The sequence below is a fragment of the Rissa tridactyla genome, chromosome 4 (assembly GCF_028500815.1).
Source record: "Rissa tridactyla isolate bRisTri1 chromosome 4, bRisTri1.patW.cur.20221130, whole genome shotgun sequence".
Lineage (NCBI taxonomy): Eukaryota > Metazoa > Chordata > Aves > Charadriiformes > Laridae > Rissa > Rissa tridactyla.
This window is the reverse complement of record NC_071469.1, coordinates 48791071-48812232: the sequence shown is the minus strand read 5'-3', so window position 1 is coordinate 48812232 and position 21162 is coordinate 48791071. Positions and strand designations below refer to the sequence as shown.

The 21162-nt window shown below is 40.4% G+C and overlaps 1 protein-coding gene across 1 annotated transcript in view; it reads left to right on the top strand.

Annotated features, from left to right (window-relative positions):
• The first annotated feature begins 342 nt into the window (after positions 1-342).
• Positions 343-21162, top strand: part of EXT2 (exostosin glycosyltransferase 2) — a 77503-nt gene continuing 56683 nt past the window's right edge. Inside the window, exons 1-7 of the mRNA XM_054198591.1 lie at positions 343-478; positions 3193-3752; positions 3913-4002; positions 9078-9194; positions 12944-13139; positions 15422-15561; positions 16443-16536. Of these exons, the coding sequence (XP_054054566.1) occupies positions 3217-3752; positions 3913-4002; positions 9078-9194; positions 12944-13139; positions 15422-15561; positions 16443-16536 (1173 nt within the window). The 5' untranslated portion in view covers positions 343-478; positions 3193-3216. The remainder of the gene's footprint in view (positions 479-3192; positions 3753-3912; positions 4003-9077; positions 9195-12943; positions 13140-15421; positions 15562-16442; positions 16537-21162) is intronic.

The following is a 21162-nucleotide window of genomic DNA, read 5'->3' as shown; positions in this document are numbered from 1 at the left end:
GGGTGCACTCGATCCCCTCGTCCAGATCATTGATAAAGACATTAAAGAGAACCGGCCGCAGTATTGAGCCCTGGGGGACACCACTCGTGACCGGCCACCAACGGGGTCTAACCCCGTTCACTACCACTCTGTGGGCCCGGACACCCGGACCGGTTTTTTACGTTCGCAGTTTGAACAGACTGGCTTTCCTCCCTAACATGGGGCTATAGTCACAGGTAAATCCAGAGGGCGGCTGCCCCCCCGCATCCGTCCCGCCGCCTCCCCCTGCAGCTCGTTCCTCCCGCCGCGGGGGGGCGCCCTTCCCCCTGCCGCTGCCGGGCGCTGACGCTCTTGGGCCGCGGCGGGGCGGTGGCGGGCCGTGGGCGTGTGTAGGCCGTCCCTGCCGGGCCGGGTGGCGGCTGCCGGGGGAGCCCCGCTCCGTGGGTCCGGCAGCGAGCTGGCGGCGCGGGCGCTGGGGCCCGAGCGACTGCGGGCGGAGGTGAGTCTGGGGGGCGCGGCTCGCCCTGGCCTGGCGCCTTGAGGGAAGGCCGGTCTGGGCGTTCCGGCAGCCCAGGCCGTGCCCCTGCTCCGGCGGGCCGGGTCTCCCGCCCCTTGCCCGCGGCGGTTCCGTCCGCTGGGCTGCGGCGGGTGGGCAAGGAGAGCAGGAGGTGGGGGAGCCGGGGCGGGGCGGAGGGCCCTGGCCCTGGCTCCTGGCGGTGGTGTTCCGGGCAGCGCGGCCGCCGGGTCAGCCTGGGCCCTCCCGAGCCTCTGGCGGCCCTCGAAAGGCGGCTGTTACCGCGGCTCTTACACCCCATGCAGCGCTACAGGCCTGGGGAAGAGCGGCTGGAAAGCTCCCTGCCTGAAAAGGACCTGGGGGTGCTCGTCAACAGCCGGCTGAATGTGAGCCAGCAGTGTGCCAAGGCGGCCGACAGCATCCTGGCCTGTATCAGGAATAGTGTGGCCAGCAGGACTAGGGAAGTGATTGTCCCCCCTGTACTCGGCACTGGTGAGGCCCCACCTCAAGTACTGTGTCCAGTTTTGGGCCCCTCACTACAAGAAAGACAGCGAGATTCTGGAGCAGGTCCAGAGAAGGGCAAGGAAGCTGGTGAGGGATCTGGAGCACAAGTCTTATGAGGAGCGGCTGAGGGAGCTGGGGTTGTTTAGCCTGGAGAAAAGGAGGCTGAGGGTAGACCTTGTCGCTCTCTGCAACTACCTGAAAGGAGGTTGTAGAGAGGTGGGGGTTTGTCTCTTCTCCCAAGTAACAAGAGATAGGACAAGAGGAAATGGCCTCAAGTTGCACAGGGGAGGTTTAGGCTGGATGTTAGGAAAAATTTCTTCACTGAAAGCGTTGTCAAGCATTGGAACAGTCTGCCCAGGGAAGCGTTTGATTCACCATCCCTGGAGGCATTTAAAAGACGGGTAGACGTGGTGGTGAGGGACATGGTTTAGTGGTGGTTTTGTCAGTGTTAGGTTGGTGGTTGGACTTGATGATCTTAAAGGTCCCTTCCAGCCTAGAGGATTCTATGATTCTTTGATCCCATAACTTTTTTGCCACTTCTTTGTCTTATTCCTGTTACTTCTAATGTTCCAAATGCTGGTAGACCTTGTTTCCTGCCTGCAGGATGCCCAAGTGGATTGTGTGCAGGGCAAAAGTGACTAAACGGTTCCATGGATGGAGAGTTACATTTCATTGAAGTTTTCTTCCCCCCAGGCATAGGTCTAGACAGCTTTGCTGAGTGACTCAAACACTTGCTGCAAATGTGTAATCTTTGTCATAATGCAAGAAGCTCTGATGCTGTATTAGGAAGGAGGAATAATATGGTTAGCCATCAGAGGCCTATGGAAAGTTTTTAGTTATAAAACTGACAGTAACGTAGCATTCTGGCATCTGTCTCAATAACAGCATCACACATGTATTGTCTTGTACAGTAGGCTTTAAAAGCTGTCTCCAGAATCATAATGTGAACATAAATTGATGAGAGCAACTGTTAAAAATGGAATATTTGTTAGCATCTGAGGTTATTTTTGTGCTGCTGTGTGTTAAGTGCAGTCACTTCATGCATTAGCCACCCCATCCTAACAGTCTTTTGTTAAGAACTCCCAAATAAACGTAACCCAATTTGTTATAAAGACCATTTAATGCCTTACTGATAATTTATTTGTATTTGTTGTCTGCTGTACAGTTGACTGTCAGACTTCCTTTCTTGTTCTCAAAGCAAGAAAACATCCCGTATGTCCAAAAGGAAAACACATCATTATACCATCCACATTCTTCTTCACGAAAAACATGCTTACTACCTTTAGAAGCTCCCACTGTGGAGAGTTCAGGTTGGATTTATTTATTATGGAGCTTTAGTAGAAAACCTAAACAGTTTTTTGCATGCAGGAAGTAGCTGATTCTTCAATCTGTAGTTAATATAAATTGCCTCTTGCTGGACCCACAATTCTGGGTGTAAAAGCTTGTAAGAACTATCAGAGACGACAGTAATTGTGTGACTCTGTGATACTTTATAACATGTTTTTCACTACAAGTGTTATACAGACGAGAGTGAACTATTATTAAAATGCTTTTCTTATGTGGCTGCAGTGGCAGCTCATGGAATGCTTTTTTGCCCCAAAAGGCATATTGACAAAGATGACAAATTAATTCCTTTTTTCTTGCCAGAAGTAGTTTAGCGTCATTCTAGTTGGATATGGTGGGGTTCCTGTAAAATTCAGTTTGAAAGCATTTTACATTAGAAGCAGTATCATGATCTTAAGTTTTGTGTCATACCCCGCAAAGGGCTTATAACAGGGCATCCAGGTTGTTTCTCTTCACTTGTAGATGAGTGTGTTATATTTTTTTATTAGTATTCACTATGAATACACTTAGACGTAGATGGAGCGGCACTCACTACTTCTGTAGCGTTTGAGATTTCTCCTTCCCCTCGCTGCCCAAGCCATATAATTTTTCTGATTTGTGGTTGTTAACTGGCCAATGCCATTCCATTCCAGACAGGACCACCAGGTCATCCTCATGTTGTCCTTGCCAGGTGGCAGTCCCAATGGCATTTTATGTTCTGGTGGGACACGTGAGCATCTGAAGAAATTTTACTGTAATCTGCTGAGACAAAGAACCTGTCTTGAAAGTGTTAACTGGATGTTTCTCTGTGTTATGATAACTATGTATCTCTTCCAAAGTTGGACCTAAAAACCTCTCTCTTTCTATTGTAGAGACAAGAGATAATTGATTCCATTATGTGTGCGTCGGCCAAATATAACACCCGGGGTCCAGCCCTCATCCCAAGGATGAAAACCAAGCATCGCATCTACTACATCACTCTCTTTTCCATAGTTCTGCTTGGCCTAATTGCCACAGGAATGTTCCAGTTCTGGCCTCACTCCATAGAGTCATCCAATGACTGGACTGTTGAAAAACGCAGTGTCCATGATGTGCCTGTGGTCAAGCTTCCTGCTGATAGCCCCATTCCTGAGCGGGGAGACCTCAGCTGCAGGATGCACACCTGCTTTGATGTCTATCGATGTGGCTTCAATCCCAAAAACAAAATCAAGGTATACATCTACTCGCTGAAAAAGTACGTGGATGAATACGGGACATCGGTGAGCAACACCATTTCCAGGGAGTACAATGAGCTGCTAACTGCCATCTCTGACAGTGAATTCTACACTGATGATGTCAACCGGGCCTGCCTTTTTGTGCCATCCATAGATGTCCTCAATCAGAATGCACTCCGTATCAAGGAGACAGCTCAGGCTTTGGCACAGTTATCCAGGTACTTACTGAAACTTCAGTGTGTGAATTCAAAGAACACAAAGTGGAAAAAACTAAGGTTAATGCTGGATGGGAAGATGCACTGAGTCAATGCCAGAGCTTACCAACTGTATGTAGAGAACACCTTTCTGACTGTTGTCTGTTTCTCCTTTTTATCTTAGGTGGGATCGGGGCACAAATCACTTGCTCTTCAATATGCTGCCTGGAGGGCCACCAGATTATAACACTGCCCTAGATGTTCCTAGAGATAGGTATGTGTTTTGCTGTGTTTGAATGCGCAGATCTGTGTTTAAATGACATTGAAGAAGCAAGAAGTTCAGAAGTGTGGCTGATAGCGAAGGACGTGCTCCTTAACGCTTACAAAGCTGGAATATGACTTCATGCCTTCTCAAAAAAGGGAAGCAGAAAAGACCCTGTCTTGTATAGGACAAGTGTTTGCTCCTGAAATCTGACAGTTTAGCCCCGTCCTTAATTTTATAAGGGATGTGTCTGGCAGTGTTTGCTCTTAACTATTGGGCTTGCTGTAAGGATGGAGAATCTTGAGGTTAGACCTGTATTTTGTGTGTTACTGAACTTGAGCACTTTACAGAATATCCCATTTGATGCAAATTAGAAGTTCAAGATTGATTGTAGCTGCAACTTTCTGATAGAAGTCAGATGCTTCAAGGGCATTTTAATGCAGCTGCTCTACTTGACAAAACTATGGAAAATTTCAATAGTTTTTGTTATCTTAACGATTACACTGTATTAGTAATTGGACAAATGCTCTTAGTTATTCTCTGACAAGTGTGTTTTGAAAATATTTGCCAGAAATTTAAAAGGCGTGAATCCTGAGATTACTTTTCACTTGCAGAATAGTTTACTTTTGGAAGAGGAAAGGAGGCTGTAAGGCAAAGAAAATTGTAGTAATTGAGGCAAACTTACTTAGCTTAGGTACTGTTACTGAATATTTTTCTACTAGATTAGCCTATATGTGCTGTGTTCTGCTGAGTTAGGTCCCATGTAACCAGGCCCTCTCTTGAAGGTCAAGGTTAACTTTCTTCTGCCAAATGTCAACAAAAATCTTGCCTGAGACATGGGATCTTAGCAAAGATGATTGTGTATGGAGTATATCTTGATTTCTTTGCACCAAAGATGATTTAAAACATCTATCAGTGCCAAACAGAGCATGTTTTTTCTGGACATGTTCAAAGGGTAAGTTTACTCGTTGTAATTACATCACTGACTGTGAAGTAAGGCTTTAATTTTTTACTTCCCTGTATGAAATACGTGTGTGGGTTAGCCTGCAGAGGGCAGTCAAGCATCGTTCTTATGAACCAAACCCGTTAATCTGTTAGTAAATACTTGCATTTGCTATTTTAAGATTTATACTTCTTAAGGGGAATTTTCATTTGATAATGCTCTGTTCAATGGAATGGGCTGCACTGGTACTGCGTGTTTATGGATACATGTGTCTGTCGAAGAAGTAGATTTATTAATGGAATGCAATAGATCTCATACGCTGCACAACTTTTTTTCTTTTTTTTTTTTTTTTTTTTCATTTTTGTGTCAAATGTCCATTTATATTTGGTCTTACGTGTCTTGGCTTAATATGCAGGAAATGTATTATTTTGGTAGGTGTTTGTTCTAAGCGTTTGTCATGTTAACATGGAAAGCCGAGTAATTTGAATATAAAAATCAAATCTTTTTTGACATACAGCTGTTCTTGTAGCTTGCCAAACTGACTCACTCTGCAGCTGTACAATCACTAGCTGTAATACATAAGAGAGACAATAACAGTTCTTGGGACGGAGAAGAGGTGGAAACTCCTTTTTGTAGGCAGCCAAGAGTTAGACTATATTCAGTGTGGTATAGAACCTGTACTACAGGTCAAGGTGTGAACACAAATGATCTGTTAAAATGTAGCGTGGACCTGGTCCTGGAAGGGCCTGAGTGGTGCAGTATGAGGTTACAATATGATTTTGGAGACCTTTGGAGATCTTAGTTCATATTTAACAGAACAGGCGACCTGGGTGTGTTTTCTTAATTTGAGAATGTCCACACGTGTTACAGAATGGGTAGTTAACAAAGTGGGAAGGACAGTTATTTGTAGCATCACAGGGTGAGGGGTTGCAGGCAAAAATAAAGGTATGTTGGCAGAGTTCAACTGGTTTGGAATGACTGGTCTGAACTGTACCAGTACAATTCCAGAAAGACTGGATTTGTGAGATTTTCTCGATCGCTGGTGAAATATTTGTGAAGTTTGAAATACATTTGTGAAGTTTGCACAGGGAATGTGGCCTGCCTTCTCTTTTCAGCACAGATCATGCGTAGTTGAACATTAGTGGATCATGGAGTTTGATAGAGTTGTGTTCTGTTGATTTGCTGCAGAATATTAATCCAGGTAAAGTAAGACCTTATACACAAAGGGGAATTCAGTTATGTGATATTTTTATGTCTGGAAACGTCTTTAGCTAAGTTACCTCACTAAGGGGTTGTTTGTTTATAAAATCTTTAAATCCACTTTCCAAAGACAGTGTAAAAGTGCTTTATTCCATAATTTCAAAGGTGGGAGTCTGCCTTGTGGGCATGGAGACTATGTTGCTGGTATTAGCTGCCATAACATATATAATCTCCTGCTATGAAACTTATTTTTTAAGTTTTTATTATTTGTTAATAAGTGCTATTGAATTTGGTACAATAATGAGGATGAAGGGATTTCTTTTGCAAAGCTCCTTTGTAGCTGTACAATTGAACATATGAACTAAGATACTTTTTTGTTCTGCTTTAGTTGATGAATTGGGTTTCAGTGACTTGTGAAATTTGGCAGAAAGCTGACAATGGTGGTAGCTGGGCAGAAACATTTGGAGTACAGACCAGCTGGGGCACTTCCTGGAAAGAAAGAAGGATCAATATATGAAAAGTGGTTAAAAGTTACTCAGGAGCAGGCTTATTCTTCACTGATCAGTGCAATTTAAAGATTATTTGTCTTGAGTACATTAGGAGTTAATATCTTTACTCCCTTCTTGCACTGTAGAGTGAAAATCTGAGTGGAGTTATTTAACTGGTGTTGGTTCCCTGTGGGTTTATTTAGGTAAAAGTCTGCATGACACACACCTGCTTTCTCAAGGCTGATGAGGTGCTGTCATGTTTTCACCGGATCCAATTAAAACAATCTGGTTGTAGTTTCCCAGTTAGGGAGGGTTAAAAAGTGAGGAGGGGATATGAAGTGCAAGAACAGCAACACCGAAGCCAATTTTTTCTCCCTGCTTGTAACTGAGTTAATACGGATAAGACATGGAACATGCAGCTTCAAGGGTGAGACCTAGTCATAGCAGCATTGTACATGTCACCAAAGGGGTGGTATTGGAAAGGAATCCAAAATAATCGCTTGATTTGGAACATAAATTCTCACTCAGCACATAGTTGATTTATCGTCCTGTTCTCTAGTTGATTTCTGCTCCTACCATAGTTTGTGTTCTGAGAGAAGAGTAATAAAGGGCAAATTGCTTTGACTTTGTAATTGTCATCAAGCTGAAATGCATCACTAATCCAGATACTCTAATCCAGAGCCTGGGATTTTCAAAGAGCTTCTTAAATGACGCTCAAGACTGCTTGCTTGACTATTTGGGTGAAGTCACATTTATGGCAAAGTGCGGTCGTGGTGTTGAACACTGAAATGTGCTGCAAGTAAGAGCAGGAAGTGAAGTAACCCATGGGTCATCTGATGGAGATTAGAACAGGCAGAACATACTGGTGTTTATCTAGGGTGTCATATTCTGATGGGAAAAATTATAGGTCTTGGATGATAATTAGGTATAACGATAATCTGTTGTATAACAACTGTGGAAAAACTACTTCTCAAACCACTATACTAAAGACTTCATTCAGGGATATCTGACCACAAGAATATCAGCTAATGGATTTTCAGTGTCTCTTCCAGTCTCACCTTGACTGTTTGTTCTGATTACTGATGAGACATGTGCCTGCTCCTATCTGAACTGCCACAGTATGCAAGCTTGTGATAAATAAGGCTTTTGGCTGTAATCATAGCTGCTACAATGGGTACAACTCCTCAGGATCCTTTCTGTAGTGCCTAGTGTACTGGTGTGTTTGTATTCTGCTTCTTTCCACAGAGAAGGAGAGAAACTGAAATTGGAGGAATATTTTTCTCCAAACTACTTTGTATGGTATGTTAAGCAGACACAGTATCATCCCTGGGGCAATGTAAAGTATAGCACACCCTCCTGTTTGGTGACAAAGGACTGCAAGTTTGATCATCTGTTTGAGAAGTCTTACTAAAGAAGCTGTATCTGAGCTTCTTTTGGAAACAGGATGATGCGTTCATGGCGTCACCTGGTCACTGAAGATGAGATGGCAACTGAAAAGGTGATGTCCTCTACCAGCATATTTCAAAGAAGCCTGATTTGGGATAGGAGATAGTAACAAACTGTTTTTTTCTGGCATTGTGAATGATGCATTGCTTTCTTCTGTACACGTTGCTCTCTTCTGTTTCTTAAAGCTCTTCTGTGTGGCAAAAGGTTGTCTCATCTAGGAAAAGGCACAGAGAATCAGGGTCATCCTGTTGGGAGGTTGATTTGCATCATAATTGGTCAATCTTTGATGATTCCCATGCTCTCTAGCACATAGAGCTGTCCCAAACAGCCTCTACTGTTGGAAGTTAGTTTCAGAACATACTTGTTCCTGTTATCATGTTTTCTGTTTATAGCTTTTTTTGTATAATATAAAAACGAAATAAATTTCTCTAGTTTGCATGATCACTTTGAAAATACAGTTGCAAATAACTCCATTTTATTTTCTAGCCTGAGAAGTCCAGAGTCGCTGTACGCTGTCAAAATACTATGTTATTGTATCTGGACTTGTATCTGAAGTATAGGTTGTCTCTAACACTTTGAGACCTGTGCTATACCCTATTTTAGTGCAGGCATCGAGGAATATGTTAACTAGTATAAATAATTAAGAATGTGTTTCTTTAAATTAAAATTAACTTAGGACATGTAAGCTTCCAAAGATGCAAAATTATCATAATGACTGCAATAGAATAAATTTCCCTGTATTAATACAAAAATGGTCCATTCCTCAGTGATCATACAAAATCGTGAGCATTCCATTGATGGCTAGATCCAATCTGGCAGTAAGCCCAGTTCACGAAACCTAAAGTGGACCGAAAAACTGCATGAAAAATGCCACTGACAAAAGTCGAGGGAAAAACTTATCTCAGAGCATGCATCTTCCTCATGTTCTGGTAATGACAATTAGTAAATTGCGCTCTTGAGTTTCGGTGGTATACGTATTCTGTTTAAAATTGCTTTCTTGTCTTTTTCAGAGCTCTGCTGGCTGGTGGAGGCTTCTCCACGTGGACTTACCGGCAAGGCTATGATGTCAGTATTCCTGTTTACAGCTCATTGTCGGGGGAAGTGGATCTGCCAGAAAGAGGACCGGGGTAAAGCAATTCTCATGAACTGAGCAAAGTATATTCAATATCATATTTAATATTGAGGCTGATAAAATATAAATATAGCTACTAACTTGGGGGGCTTGGGCAATTTTGTAGGAGTTGCTTTTAATAGCGCTTGCTATTACAATATATGATGGTTCCAATGCTAATGGCCTTGGCTCATCTGCCAATGTGTGGCTTAGCTATGAACTGAGAATTTTTTTGGAGTGATTCTGTTTTTCCCACTCCAGAAACTGAACTGTGAAATATGAGAGCATGACAGCATGACAGTGTTTCTAGTAGAATTAGATTCAATATTTCCAGTGAGCTGACAAGATACTTTGGATATATATAAAAGCAGTTTTTAATAGGTTTGGTTTCTTTAAACTGTAAGTAAAGCAGGGCAGTAATTCAAAGCAGGATAGATTGCCTAATAAATGATCGTTTCAGACAACTTATTTTAGGATACTTAAAAGCAAAGTAATAGCAAAAGATCACTATTGCAATGATAAAAAAAGTGTACTATACCACCATTGTGACTTTAAAGAGGTAGAAGGGATCATGGGGATCAACACGCATGCCTCAGGTACTATCAGCCAGTGCAAACTTTGAATGACTAACAGAGAATAGGAGCGAGAATGTGATCTTTACCTCGGTATGTCTTACGGATACATTCCTCGTATATCAATTTAAATGTCAGGGTGGTTCTGAAGTCATTTCAAAATGACGTTGGGAGTTTGGAACAGGAGAAGTCTGTAAATACAGCTCTGAACGGAAGAAGTTCTTGCAGAATGAGTCTTAAGGAGGATAGTGTAGTTGGCTCATGTAAAAGAAAGAAAGCTGATTTGATTGTGGCAACATCTAGAGCTTACAATACTGATTTTATTTTTTTTCTTTTTTAAAGTAATGGAGTAAGACATAAACACAAGCAACCCTTACAACCTTATAGTTAGAAGTAAAGCAAGACAAGTGTGAAATAAAGCACTAATTTTAACAGGGAATGTAATTAGCCATTAAAATGAGCTACCCTGGAAAGCAGTGGTTTCCCTAATCCATTCATGTCTTCAGAACAAGAGTAGGTAGAGGTCTGGAAGACATGTTTTAATTGATTTTGGAAGAATGCTCTTTTAATATTTCATAAGCCTCTTAATTACACAGCTGAAAATGTTTTACTGTAGTAAGGTCTTACCTCTGTCATGGTTTAAAAGATGGTCAGACTGAGGCAGTGGTGGTAAACGACATGTCCACTGGTTGCGAAGATCAGATTTAGAAATGCAGAAAGTTTAGATCCTTTTTTTTTTTTCCTGACAGTATCCTGTAAAGAATATGAATTATTAAAGTTGAAAACTGTGATTGAAAGGATGCTGCCACTATCGGATAGAAAAAGTTATTGTACTTTGGCTTCAATTGTCTTCTCCCCTGGTAAAGGGCAATGCTCTTGGTCTGAGCTGCTCCAAGTAAGGTACAGCAGTGAATTACAGGACAAACTTGTGCAGCAGTGGTTTGCTTTGCTCACACTTTGTGTGTTCGTGCTTGTGATGCTCCTGGACCAGGCCACTGGATAGCATCTGGCTGCATCCCAATTGATTCTCCATAGATCTCAAGTACTATTACAGTCTGACACAGAGTGAAAGCGTGCTTTGTATTTCTGTCTGAAAAGCATGAACGTGATGATAGGCTTCAGCATGTATAGAACCAATTGTAAAGAGAGATGCAGTCATATTGTTCATGCCCATGTAGTCAGCTAAATGCTATGTCTGGTTTTAGGTAAGATAAGAGAAACTGTCATGTGGGTGCTCATGCAATGCGTGAATCTGTGTTCAGTGAACGTATTGGAGTTTCCATGTTCTCAAAGTTGTTTTTTTTTTTTTTTGTAAGGAACAGACTGTAGTCTCCAGAGTACCATCTAGTGGCCAGTTAGTATTACTAATTAAAACGCATTTGCAGGTTCGATGGCTTTATGCAGGAGGAGTGAGACGAGGGCACGATGCTCAGGATTCAGGCTTGCTTGGGATAAATTATTACATTCCACTATACTAGGGTGTTATTTACTGGGAGCTGGGATATACTTTGTTTTGTAGCAAGATCTTGAGTGTTGTAGGATGATGACAGTTTCAAGGCAAAATTTCATTTTAAACATATACACAAACAAATCTGCATAATTGTTAGCTGGTTATAGGCATTTATTATCACTCATCTGCAGCAGTATTTCCTTTTCTAAAATGCAAATCCATTTTTATTCCTCTTACAGAGACGAAGTAAGAGGTTTTTATTTACTTTCCTTTTTAGTTGGATAGTTTAAAATATTTTAAATCCACCTTGGCTAGAAATATATATTCTATAGACCTGCTAGTAGCAAGTTGGTAGCAGCTGGAGTCTTGGGAAAAAAAGAATGTTTAAAAAAAATTCTATGCAAGTCTCATCTGTTAATTGGAGCAACTAAAGTGACCAGCATGAAAATGAGTAGAAGAGCTAAAAGGAGCAGCAGGAGAGGTCTGACATTATAAAGTGTGTGTTTGTATGTGTTTTCAGAGCTGTAAATTAAAGATAGCATCAAATGGAGTAGAACTGGAATCCTAAGTGCAGGCCTTGTGTTTCCTGAGTTCTTTTGGCAGCATGAGGGCAGGCACTCGCTGTGTGTTCCTTTCAATGGGGAGTGGTGGAGCAGTCTGAGTTAGCTGAACCATTTTAAAAGCAAAACAAAGTAGATGAGAAGAGTATAACAATTATATGACATGCTGTTTTCCAACATTAACATAACTTTTTAAAGCTGTGAGGATCTAATTTGAGACTGTATTCTTGTGTGTTTTACCTCCCATCTTAATTAGTGTCTTGAAACACTTCAGTATTCATAGAATCATCGAATAGTCTGGACCATGGAGTGGAAGGCACCTTTAAAGGTCATCTAGTCCAATCCCCCTGCATTGATCAGGGACATCTTCAACTAGATCGGGTTGCTCAGAGCCCCATCCAACCTGACCTTGAATGTTTCCAGGGTTGGGACATCCACAACCTCTCTGGGCAATCTGGGCCAGTGTTTCACCACCCTCATTGTAAAAAATGTCTTCCTTATATCTAGTATGAATTAATATCTAGTATTAAGGCACATTTTAAATATACATGGTTTTTGGAACGTGGTAGGAGTTGAGAGTGAATGGGATAATGGGTCTCTAACTTTGTCCTGGACATGTTGCTGTATGTTGCCCAAAGGGACAGAACTGAATCACAGCTAATGAGATGAGCTTGTCCTGTTGTTGCTGTCACCATATCAAGACTAAATAAGAACACAGGGCAGCTGAGTTGTCAGTTAAGCATCTTTTTTCAATTAAAATTGGAAATACATGGGAGGAGAAACTAGCAGCAACATTCAGCGTCCTATCCACTTTGTTATGGTGCACAAAACAGAAGAACAAACAATCCTGGCCATCAGTAGCAAGCTGTTTTAGTATGTAGCTAAATAGTGTTTATTTCAGTTTATAATAGAGGTTATAATGCAAATGCCTATTCTAATGTAATAAGCACTCTTACCAAGTAAAAATTTATTCAAAGTTGTAAATAATGCTGAGACACTTAGTATCCAAGATTTAATTATATTGCATCATTACCCTTTCCATCCTTGTCTGAAAATATGGTCTTGGCAGTGTGTCCACATTTAGTTAATCTTGCTCTGCTTTTTTTTTTTTTCCCCATGTTTTCTAGAGCATCTTGGAAGTAAACTCACAGCGCTGTCAGATAACCTTGCTGTGGTTTTTCAGTCCTCGCAGGTATTTCATTCTGTCATCTCAAATGGCTCTGCACCCAGAATACCGGTCCGAGTTGGAAGCTCTTCAAGCTGAGAATGGGGAATCAGTGTTGATCCTAGACAAATGTACAAATCTGTCAGATGGGGTCCCCGCTGTCCGCAAACGCTGTCACAAGAATCAAGTCTTTGATTATCCTCAAGTGCTTCAGGTAAGGCTGTCTCTCCTGGAAACTTCTCTTCCCCTTGGTGACTGTCTTAGCTGTGGAGCTGTTCCGGTTTAGCACTGGTAGGGTACTAAAATTTATTCTTACTTTTAAGTGGGCCAAGAACTGTGTACTCAAACTGATATGCAGACTATGCTGCAATTTGGAAACACTGCTTGTGTATAACAATTTCATAAGATTGGTCATGATGGTCTTCTGGTAACACATGACGACGTCATGTAAACTTAAAAAATGATAACAAAGATACTACTAGCAGCAATGGGAGGAGAAACTTTTGGACAAAATTGCTCACTTCAAAATTGGGGAAGAACATTGGAATCTACACCCTCCAGAATAACTGGCAAAATGACCTTCAGCAGGCACGAATTTGGAATTGACTTCTCACATGTAACAGTCCAGGCCTTGCTAGATGAAGCTTGGAAAAGAGGATGGGTTTGTCAATTGGATGGAAGATTAAAATGAACTTTAAAGAGCTTATGCGTGGATTTATTTGGGGGCAAAAAAGAGCGCTACGTTTAAGGAGAGTTGGTCAGATTGTATTTTTTGTATGCAGCTAGTAGTTAAACCCTACAAAACTCTCTGTATAGATATGACAGACTGAGCTAGAAGACTTGTCCGCATGCAGCTATGAAAACATCTAGGTGAAATGTGTTTCATGGCCTTGGCCCAGGTTCCAGAGGCTTTTTGATGTCTCAGTGAAGATAAAACTAGATAGCGTTCTCAGACCCCTGTGTCTCTTGGCAATTCACTAGCAGAGAGGTGCTGTGGCATGCAGTGTGGTGGAGTTATGCCATAGGCCACTGTGCTCTGTCTGTGGCCACCAGCAGCAATCTGTCTTTGAACTTCAGCAAATGATGATAAAATAACAAACAAGCTGAGGAAAGGCAAAGTTTCCACCCCTCCTGTTATGTTTTGTAGGAAATATGTTTAAAATTCCTTGTGGAGGAGGGGGAGAGGGAGGAAAGGGTCACCCTGAGTCCTAAACTTTCAGCCAAAGGGGAAAAAAACCCTATTTGTTTGCTTTATTTCTTTAAAAACAGACTGGATTGCTCAAGGATAACAAGTCAGGGAATCTATATCTATATTTTGCTATATATGATTTTGTAACTCAGAAGAGAGCTGGCACATGCCGAGATCGTTAAAATACTTTCCTTTGCAGAGCCCTGCATCTCCCTTTGGAATGTCTGGCTGATAACAGTGATGATGCGAGGAGATGTATTTATAGTAACCTTTGTCTAGACAGGAAAAATGGTTATCTGGGCAGATGAGCATGTGTGTCCACATCTGGGCTTCTTTTTTTTTTCTCTCCCAGATCTTACTAGAGTCTCTTCCACCTGCTGCTGTGTGATCTAGTGAGTCAATGGTTAAAATGTGTGTTCATTCTCTCTGCTCCTTTCATTCCCTGCACCCTTCTTTTCCTTCCCTTCCTGTCTGAGAGTGGGGGAAGGGGACTACGATCACAGTTCATCCTTTCCAGCACTGCCTTTACAGACTTCCTACTAGACAGGCTCTTGGACTTCTGGGTTGCTAATGCTTCCTGTTTGCAGTCTTCTCTTGAATGAGATTTTCAAGGCTTTTAGTACTCTGTGGGTATGAGTACAGGTCTTACAATTGCGTTACGAAACAAATGAAGAGCCGGCAAATCCCCTTGTATTTCCTAGTTCCATTTTGATGTTTTGCTGCCCTGCTGAGCCTCCTGGCTCCTTTTCCTCAGGCCACAAAATGCAAGCTGGAAAGATGTTTTCTTAGCTGTGGGAGCCCTGTATCAACTTTATAATTTTTCTTTCTTAGAATTAGGCATAATACTGACTTGGGTTTTTTCCTTGTTTGTGTAGCTGAACTCTAGAAGCATTTATTTTGTGATCTTGAACCTGTAGCAAGACTCCTCAGTGTCAGTGAGAACTAAAGTCCCCATTTACAGGGTGAGTGCAGCATAGTCAAGAAGTCCTCTCTGCTGCATTTTAAACTCATGTCTTTCTGTCTTGTGTGTTGTGAACATGAGTAAGTGGACTATACTTACCCATTTTGCAGCAACTTTTTATATCTTTGAAGCTCCCCTTAGCCATCTTCCTCCTGCCCTCACCCCTTCAGAGTAAGTAGCATCGATGTAGTTAATCTTTCCGTGTAGATCATGCTTTCAAGGTAAGTAATCATCCTGCTTTTTAACAAGGGGGAGGGCAGGAAAGCGTAATGCATGCATACATACACACACACCACAAATTAAACATTTCCTTTTCTCCTCATCTGTTTGACCCATTTGTTGACAGGAGTCTACATTCTGTGTTGTTCTACGTGGAGCCCGCCTGGGACAGGCTGTGCTAAGCGACGTTCTTCAAGCTGGATGTGTCCCAGTCATCATTGCTGACTCCTACATTTTACCTTTCTCTGAGGTTCTGGACTGGAAGAGGTCTGTACCCTCAGTATTGTACATCAAACCGCTGCATAAGGGACTTCTTTGCATTCAGTAATGTGAATAAAGTCTGTGTGATGAGTCAAGTGTATTGGGGGTTACAGGGAATAGAATACAGAATAAGATACGTGCAGTCTTTACCCTTGATATATTATGCATCAAAAATAGAAGAGGAAAACAAATGAGGCCGAGATGACAGAGCATTTGATTATCCTGTAGCTGATGATATTTTTTCTCAAACAGACTTGCTTTATTATCTTGTGCTTGAATTTAGTGAGGACTGGTCTGCATTCAGGCTCTTTTAAGAAAAGTATATGCTAAAAACTGCATCACGTAAATGCTAAATTCCGTATGTTCTGTCATGATTCCTAAGCTCATCTGAGCCTGAAACACAGAATTATTTTGTAGCTAAGTACACTGTGTTAAGAGTGTAGATTATTTTTCCATGCCTGCACTATGCCCAGTTACGTGATCTTAGGATAATACGTACAAAGATTACTAGTTTGTATACATAGCACTGTATATGCTGTTACTGTTCGGTCACTCAAAAATCTCAGTTGACAGCAAGTTAGTTGCAATCTAGAGTGGAGAATTCAGGATTTATGTGTATCTGTCTCTTCCATATTTATTAGATTGTCTCTACAGATCAGTCCATAGACTTTGTGGCATTATCTGTGGGCAGATTGGCTGGTGTTGTGAAGGAATTGCTACAGAATAATTAATTACACTGAGAGAAGACTCTTTCTTTCTGCTAATATCTTCTGAACATGTCTTACTAGAATTGGACAAGACTCGGGGTTGGAAAAGCTGTTGACATCTCATAATGTAGAACTTCTTTCATCTCCTCTTACCATTTGTTCTCTGATTTTTGCTTATAGGGCCTCGGTTGTCATCCCTGAAGAAAAGATGCCTGAAATGTACGGTATTCTGCAAAGTGTCCCCCAGCGACAGATTGAAGAGATGCAAAGACAGGTAAAATAATGTACTGTATTTAAATTATTTTCCTTTATTTATGGTTGGAGTGTAGGTTCATATACCTGCCTTACTGTGAAATCTGTTGGCATGCAGAAGCAGCCATTTTACTCTCATGTTAATGTTTTGATTATTCATCCCTCTTCTTTCTGTATGCTAAACACACTCATTCACCATTACTTTTCAATGTTGTGTCTCTACCAACCACTGGTGCAGCTAAATGTATTGAACAGCAGCTGTTGATCTGTACTTCATAACCCATAACATCAGGAAATTAAGAATATTGCGTATGATTGCAATTGCAGAAGAACATTTCAGTAGGCAGACTTCAGTTACTCAGAGTGGATTTTCTCCAACCTACTATGTTAATGTATGTGCTGTTGTGAAATATAGTATAGGATCTTCAGCATCCACAGTGATCAAAGCCTCCCCATCTTGGGTTGCAGCAGATCTCCTGAAATGTGAAACTGAAATTTTGACTATTTGCTTTTTCATGTAAAGATGTAGTCAAACACCACTTTCATTAATTTCACATTTCTTGTGTCCCCTCTGCTTTCTTAATGCACCTTCAGATGGAAGCTCTCCTTCAATGCAGGTGTACTACCTACTCTTACATGTTCTGATGAAATCACAGCGTATATTTGTTTCTTTTTCCTACATGGTATTTAAATCGTATTAAAGAAGTTCAGAAGTCTGTCTTTATCTCAAGAGAAGCTTTGATTTGTAGATAAATTTTAATGACTCAAAAAATGAGAGAAGCATTAATTGCAAAATGTTTTAAATATTTTAACTAAGTTGACAGTTCCTCTGAGAGGGAAATTTTACTTGGTGAGTGGAAGAGCTGAGATCATGAGCTGTCCAAACTTGTGAATGAAGTCTCTGTGGGCTGGGTATGTAGTCAAAAGGTAATGTCTTCTAGTTCACTCCAGTTGATGCTGATTCCTGTTTATTAGCTTTGCTGTTGCAGACAGCACTGTGAGTTGCTTTAATTCTAGAGCTCTCAGGTAAAGGGCGAGCTCAACAGATAAGGATTGTTAGCTGTGCGAGGACTGTCACAGAGTGTTAAGAATTTTCTTTTCAGATTAGGAGGTGGGATTCAACCACATTGTTCTTTTGGTGGTTGGAATATATAGATTACTTCTTTGGGCTCGTATCTAGGATCTTTCATACTTGTCACCGTATTGTACCTGAGCATATATTGTTACAAGGTAGGGAGATACTGTTGTCATTGCTTTTCCTGATGAGGAACTGAGGCATAGAGAAAGTAAGAGCTAGGTATGTAGGGAAAAAATAAACTCTCTGATCTCAGGTGACTTTTAAAGACACATGGGATTTCTGTAGTCGAATTTCTGCAAGAATTGTGAAGACATGTTTCTGAAATTCCCTTACACAATCTTATGTCTTTTGTGTGGTCCTTGTAAAAAGTGACCCAAGGCATGGTTTTCTGGGTGTAGCCTAAAATACTCTAGTTATTTCTACCTAGACAGTTCTAAAAGTGGCACAGTGTATATTAATACTGGATAAGTATGGAGAAAATAGACTCTCAAATTTAGCAGTAAATCTTTTCATACCTGACTTCTGTTGCCAGCTTCACTTCATTCTCTGTACAGAGAGTCTGCAAATATCACGGCAGCCGTCAGGGGTCTCCTTTCTCTTTACACAAAAGAACCATTTTGCTGTGGGTCACTGACAGCACCAAGTTGCCACCAGGGATGGCAGGTGGAAAACTAGCTTTGTTGTTACAGCTCCTAGGAACAGGATTTTGCTTTATTTTCTTTTTTCTCTGACATGAACGTAGATATGTTAACACTAGGGAGTTTTGCTTAATAAAGCTTTAAAACTGACATTAATACTCTGTTAAAGTGTGCATTGATTTTCTTCTTGTCTATTTTACTAATATCATTAAATATTTGTTTCAGGATAGTGTTCTCTTGCTACAGAGAATGCAGTTGACGAAAAACCAAACCAAACAAACAGAAAAAAACAAAAAATCCCCCAAATGTTCACAATGAAACAAACCAACGAAAAACCCCTTAATTCAGATGATCTCTAAGTTATCTATGTTATTTATAACTCCGTAAAATTAAGTTAAAATAGAATATATTTTAATATCCAGAATGCAATTCTAGTCTGTGTCTGGAATTAATTTTGTTGGATTATAAATGGTTTGCAGTAGTCATTGAGTCCAAAGTATCACTGAACGTGATGTAAACTGTGATTCTGCTGACTGAAGGTGGGAAGTATGTTTTTTCTAAAGCTTCCTCACATCTTGATGCTTTTGTTGAGGATATAGTTGTGCGTTTTGGTAGTAGGAGTAACAGAATGAAATTACAAGGTCTGTCTTTCTCTTGTCTTTGTGAATTTATTTCTGTCTGCATATTGAGTGTACTTAAACATGTTATCTCCATACATCATGTGTCCTGTCAGTCTTATTTACAAGGTGAAGTCCCAACATAAGCATCTGTGAAATTCCCTTGTTGATACATGGTTCTATGTTCTAGCTATCTGATATGGTGAAAAAATAGTTGGTGACTGATATTGTGTGGTCTACCGGTAACCTGACTGCTTTTCCTCATTGATAAGTATGCAGTAACATTCCACCTGTGCTACAGATTTTTGTTTCCTTCCCCTTCATCAGTAGGGAGCAGTTGCACACTTTGCTTACCATCTTTTGATTTAAATGGCTTGGGAAAGTATCTTAGGACTTTTTGGCTAGCCAAAATGTCTTCCCAGTTTTTTTCAGCATCTTCACTTTAACAATGTACAGGAATTAATGAATAAAGATTCACAAAATAAAGCAAAGGTGATGATAGAAGGCAGAATTTGAAGTTGAAACGAACCTTTTGAAAAGGCCGGTGCTAAGATTAGTTCAGAAACAAAGTAAATTTGTCATAAGTGCTCTATTTTGTTTCTTGGGCAAGGAGCTATTAAAATGAAACTCAACTAATATCCATTTATAGAATGAATCTGCAAATGAACTGGAGTGATTTATGCATGTTTTCAGATGTGATCTGTAGCAGTTGTTTGTTCTGCTTAGCCATGGAAGGGCAACAAAAGCTTCAAAATATTTGGTTTGCAAGTAACCCATATTTCTCAATAATATTTAAACCACTTTCTTTTGCTGCTTCAACTTCAAGGGCTGATAACACTTGATATGCAATATTTTGATGCTTGTTTTTTGCCAAGTGGAATAGGACTGACTGAAATTGGTCTTGTGGTATATTTGGTTTTTTTCCATTCCATTCTAGTTTTCACTGAGCATTGCTCTTATTTAGATGGAAACAAAGATAGTTTGATCACAATGATCATGTTCGTTCCTGTTTTTACATTGTTAAACACTTGGGGTTTGATATACGGTTACAAAAGGATTGGTCCACAACTGATGTTAAAATGAGAAAAAAGTGATCTTTGCAAAGAGCTTTTATTAAAATTGGTATGAAAAGTCGTTTTACAACATCTCACTGTTCCCTTTGCAGTTAGGATGTGTTTAGGTTTTATTTCAAAAACTGTTTTTGTGGGACATAAAATTCCACTAGGGGAGACAATATGTTTTTGATAAAGACTTGTGAAACATGCTTTGCCAGTACCTGCCAATTAACGTACTTTTTCAGTAAATTAAGAAACTAGTTGACGTGTTCTGACATAAGTATGGTTGAGATCATCCCCTTTTCAGCCAAACGGAGCAAATCCTTGATCTAACTTTCTCCTGATTTTTAGTAGGATGAAGCATGCATTCATCATACCTATTGGACTTTCTGGGTCTGATAACCTTTATAGGATTGGAGCCTCGTTGTCCGACTACTTTGGTTTCATTGTCTTGATTACGACATAATTCTTATCCTTAGCTCGAAAATCTCATAATTAAAGCAGATTTTATTGTAAATGTTAGCTTATCAGTTTTCTTTGTTGATTTGTATTTTTTTTGCAGTATTTTATTGCAGTTGATTCTCTGGAAATCATGCATCAAGGTTTTTATATATTATATATATGCACACATGCACTTATATGTGTATATATATTTTTTTTCAAGTTGAAATAGATTGTCTGCTTTTAATGAATAAACTTTTCTCTATGCTTAATTTTTGCTTTGTTTCTGGAAGTACTTCTAGCCATACATCTGCTGGAGAAGAGAGGAAGGCTCTTGAATACAAGTCATTACATTTAAAATACGTAAAAACCCACATTTGAAAATATTTTCTTACGGTTTGTACACTGATCATGAACATCACACAATACTGTCATGACAAGAATAAAATACAGGTGCTTTAGCTTTGGCGTTTTCATTTGTTAGGATCCTACGGCTGGGATGACCCGGGCTGTGATTTCTTATAATACAACTTTGTTTTGCTGAATTGTTTTGTCAGACAGTACATGGTATAAACCAGGAAAGAGGTTTATTGGTTTGAGCAGAGCTGGAGTGTGGGAAATCAGAATTGATTTCTACTGTCCTGCATTATACCTGTTTGTGCTGAGATCTCTGGAGATTAGCCCTATTAACTTACGCTTTTATTATTTAAACTTGCAGAACTTTTTGCCCTCAACAATTCCTGGTTCAGTTTTCCTGTCTTTCCTTACAAAAGGGAGTAGTTTCTGTGCTCACAGCCTAACCTACACTGTTGTGAAAAA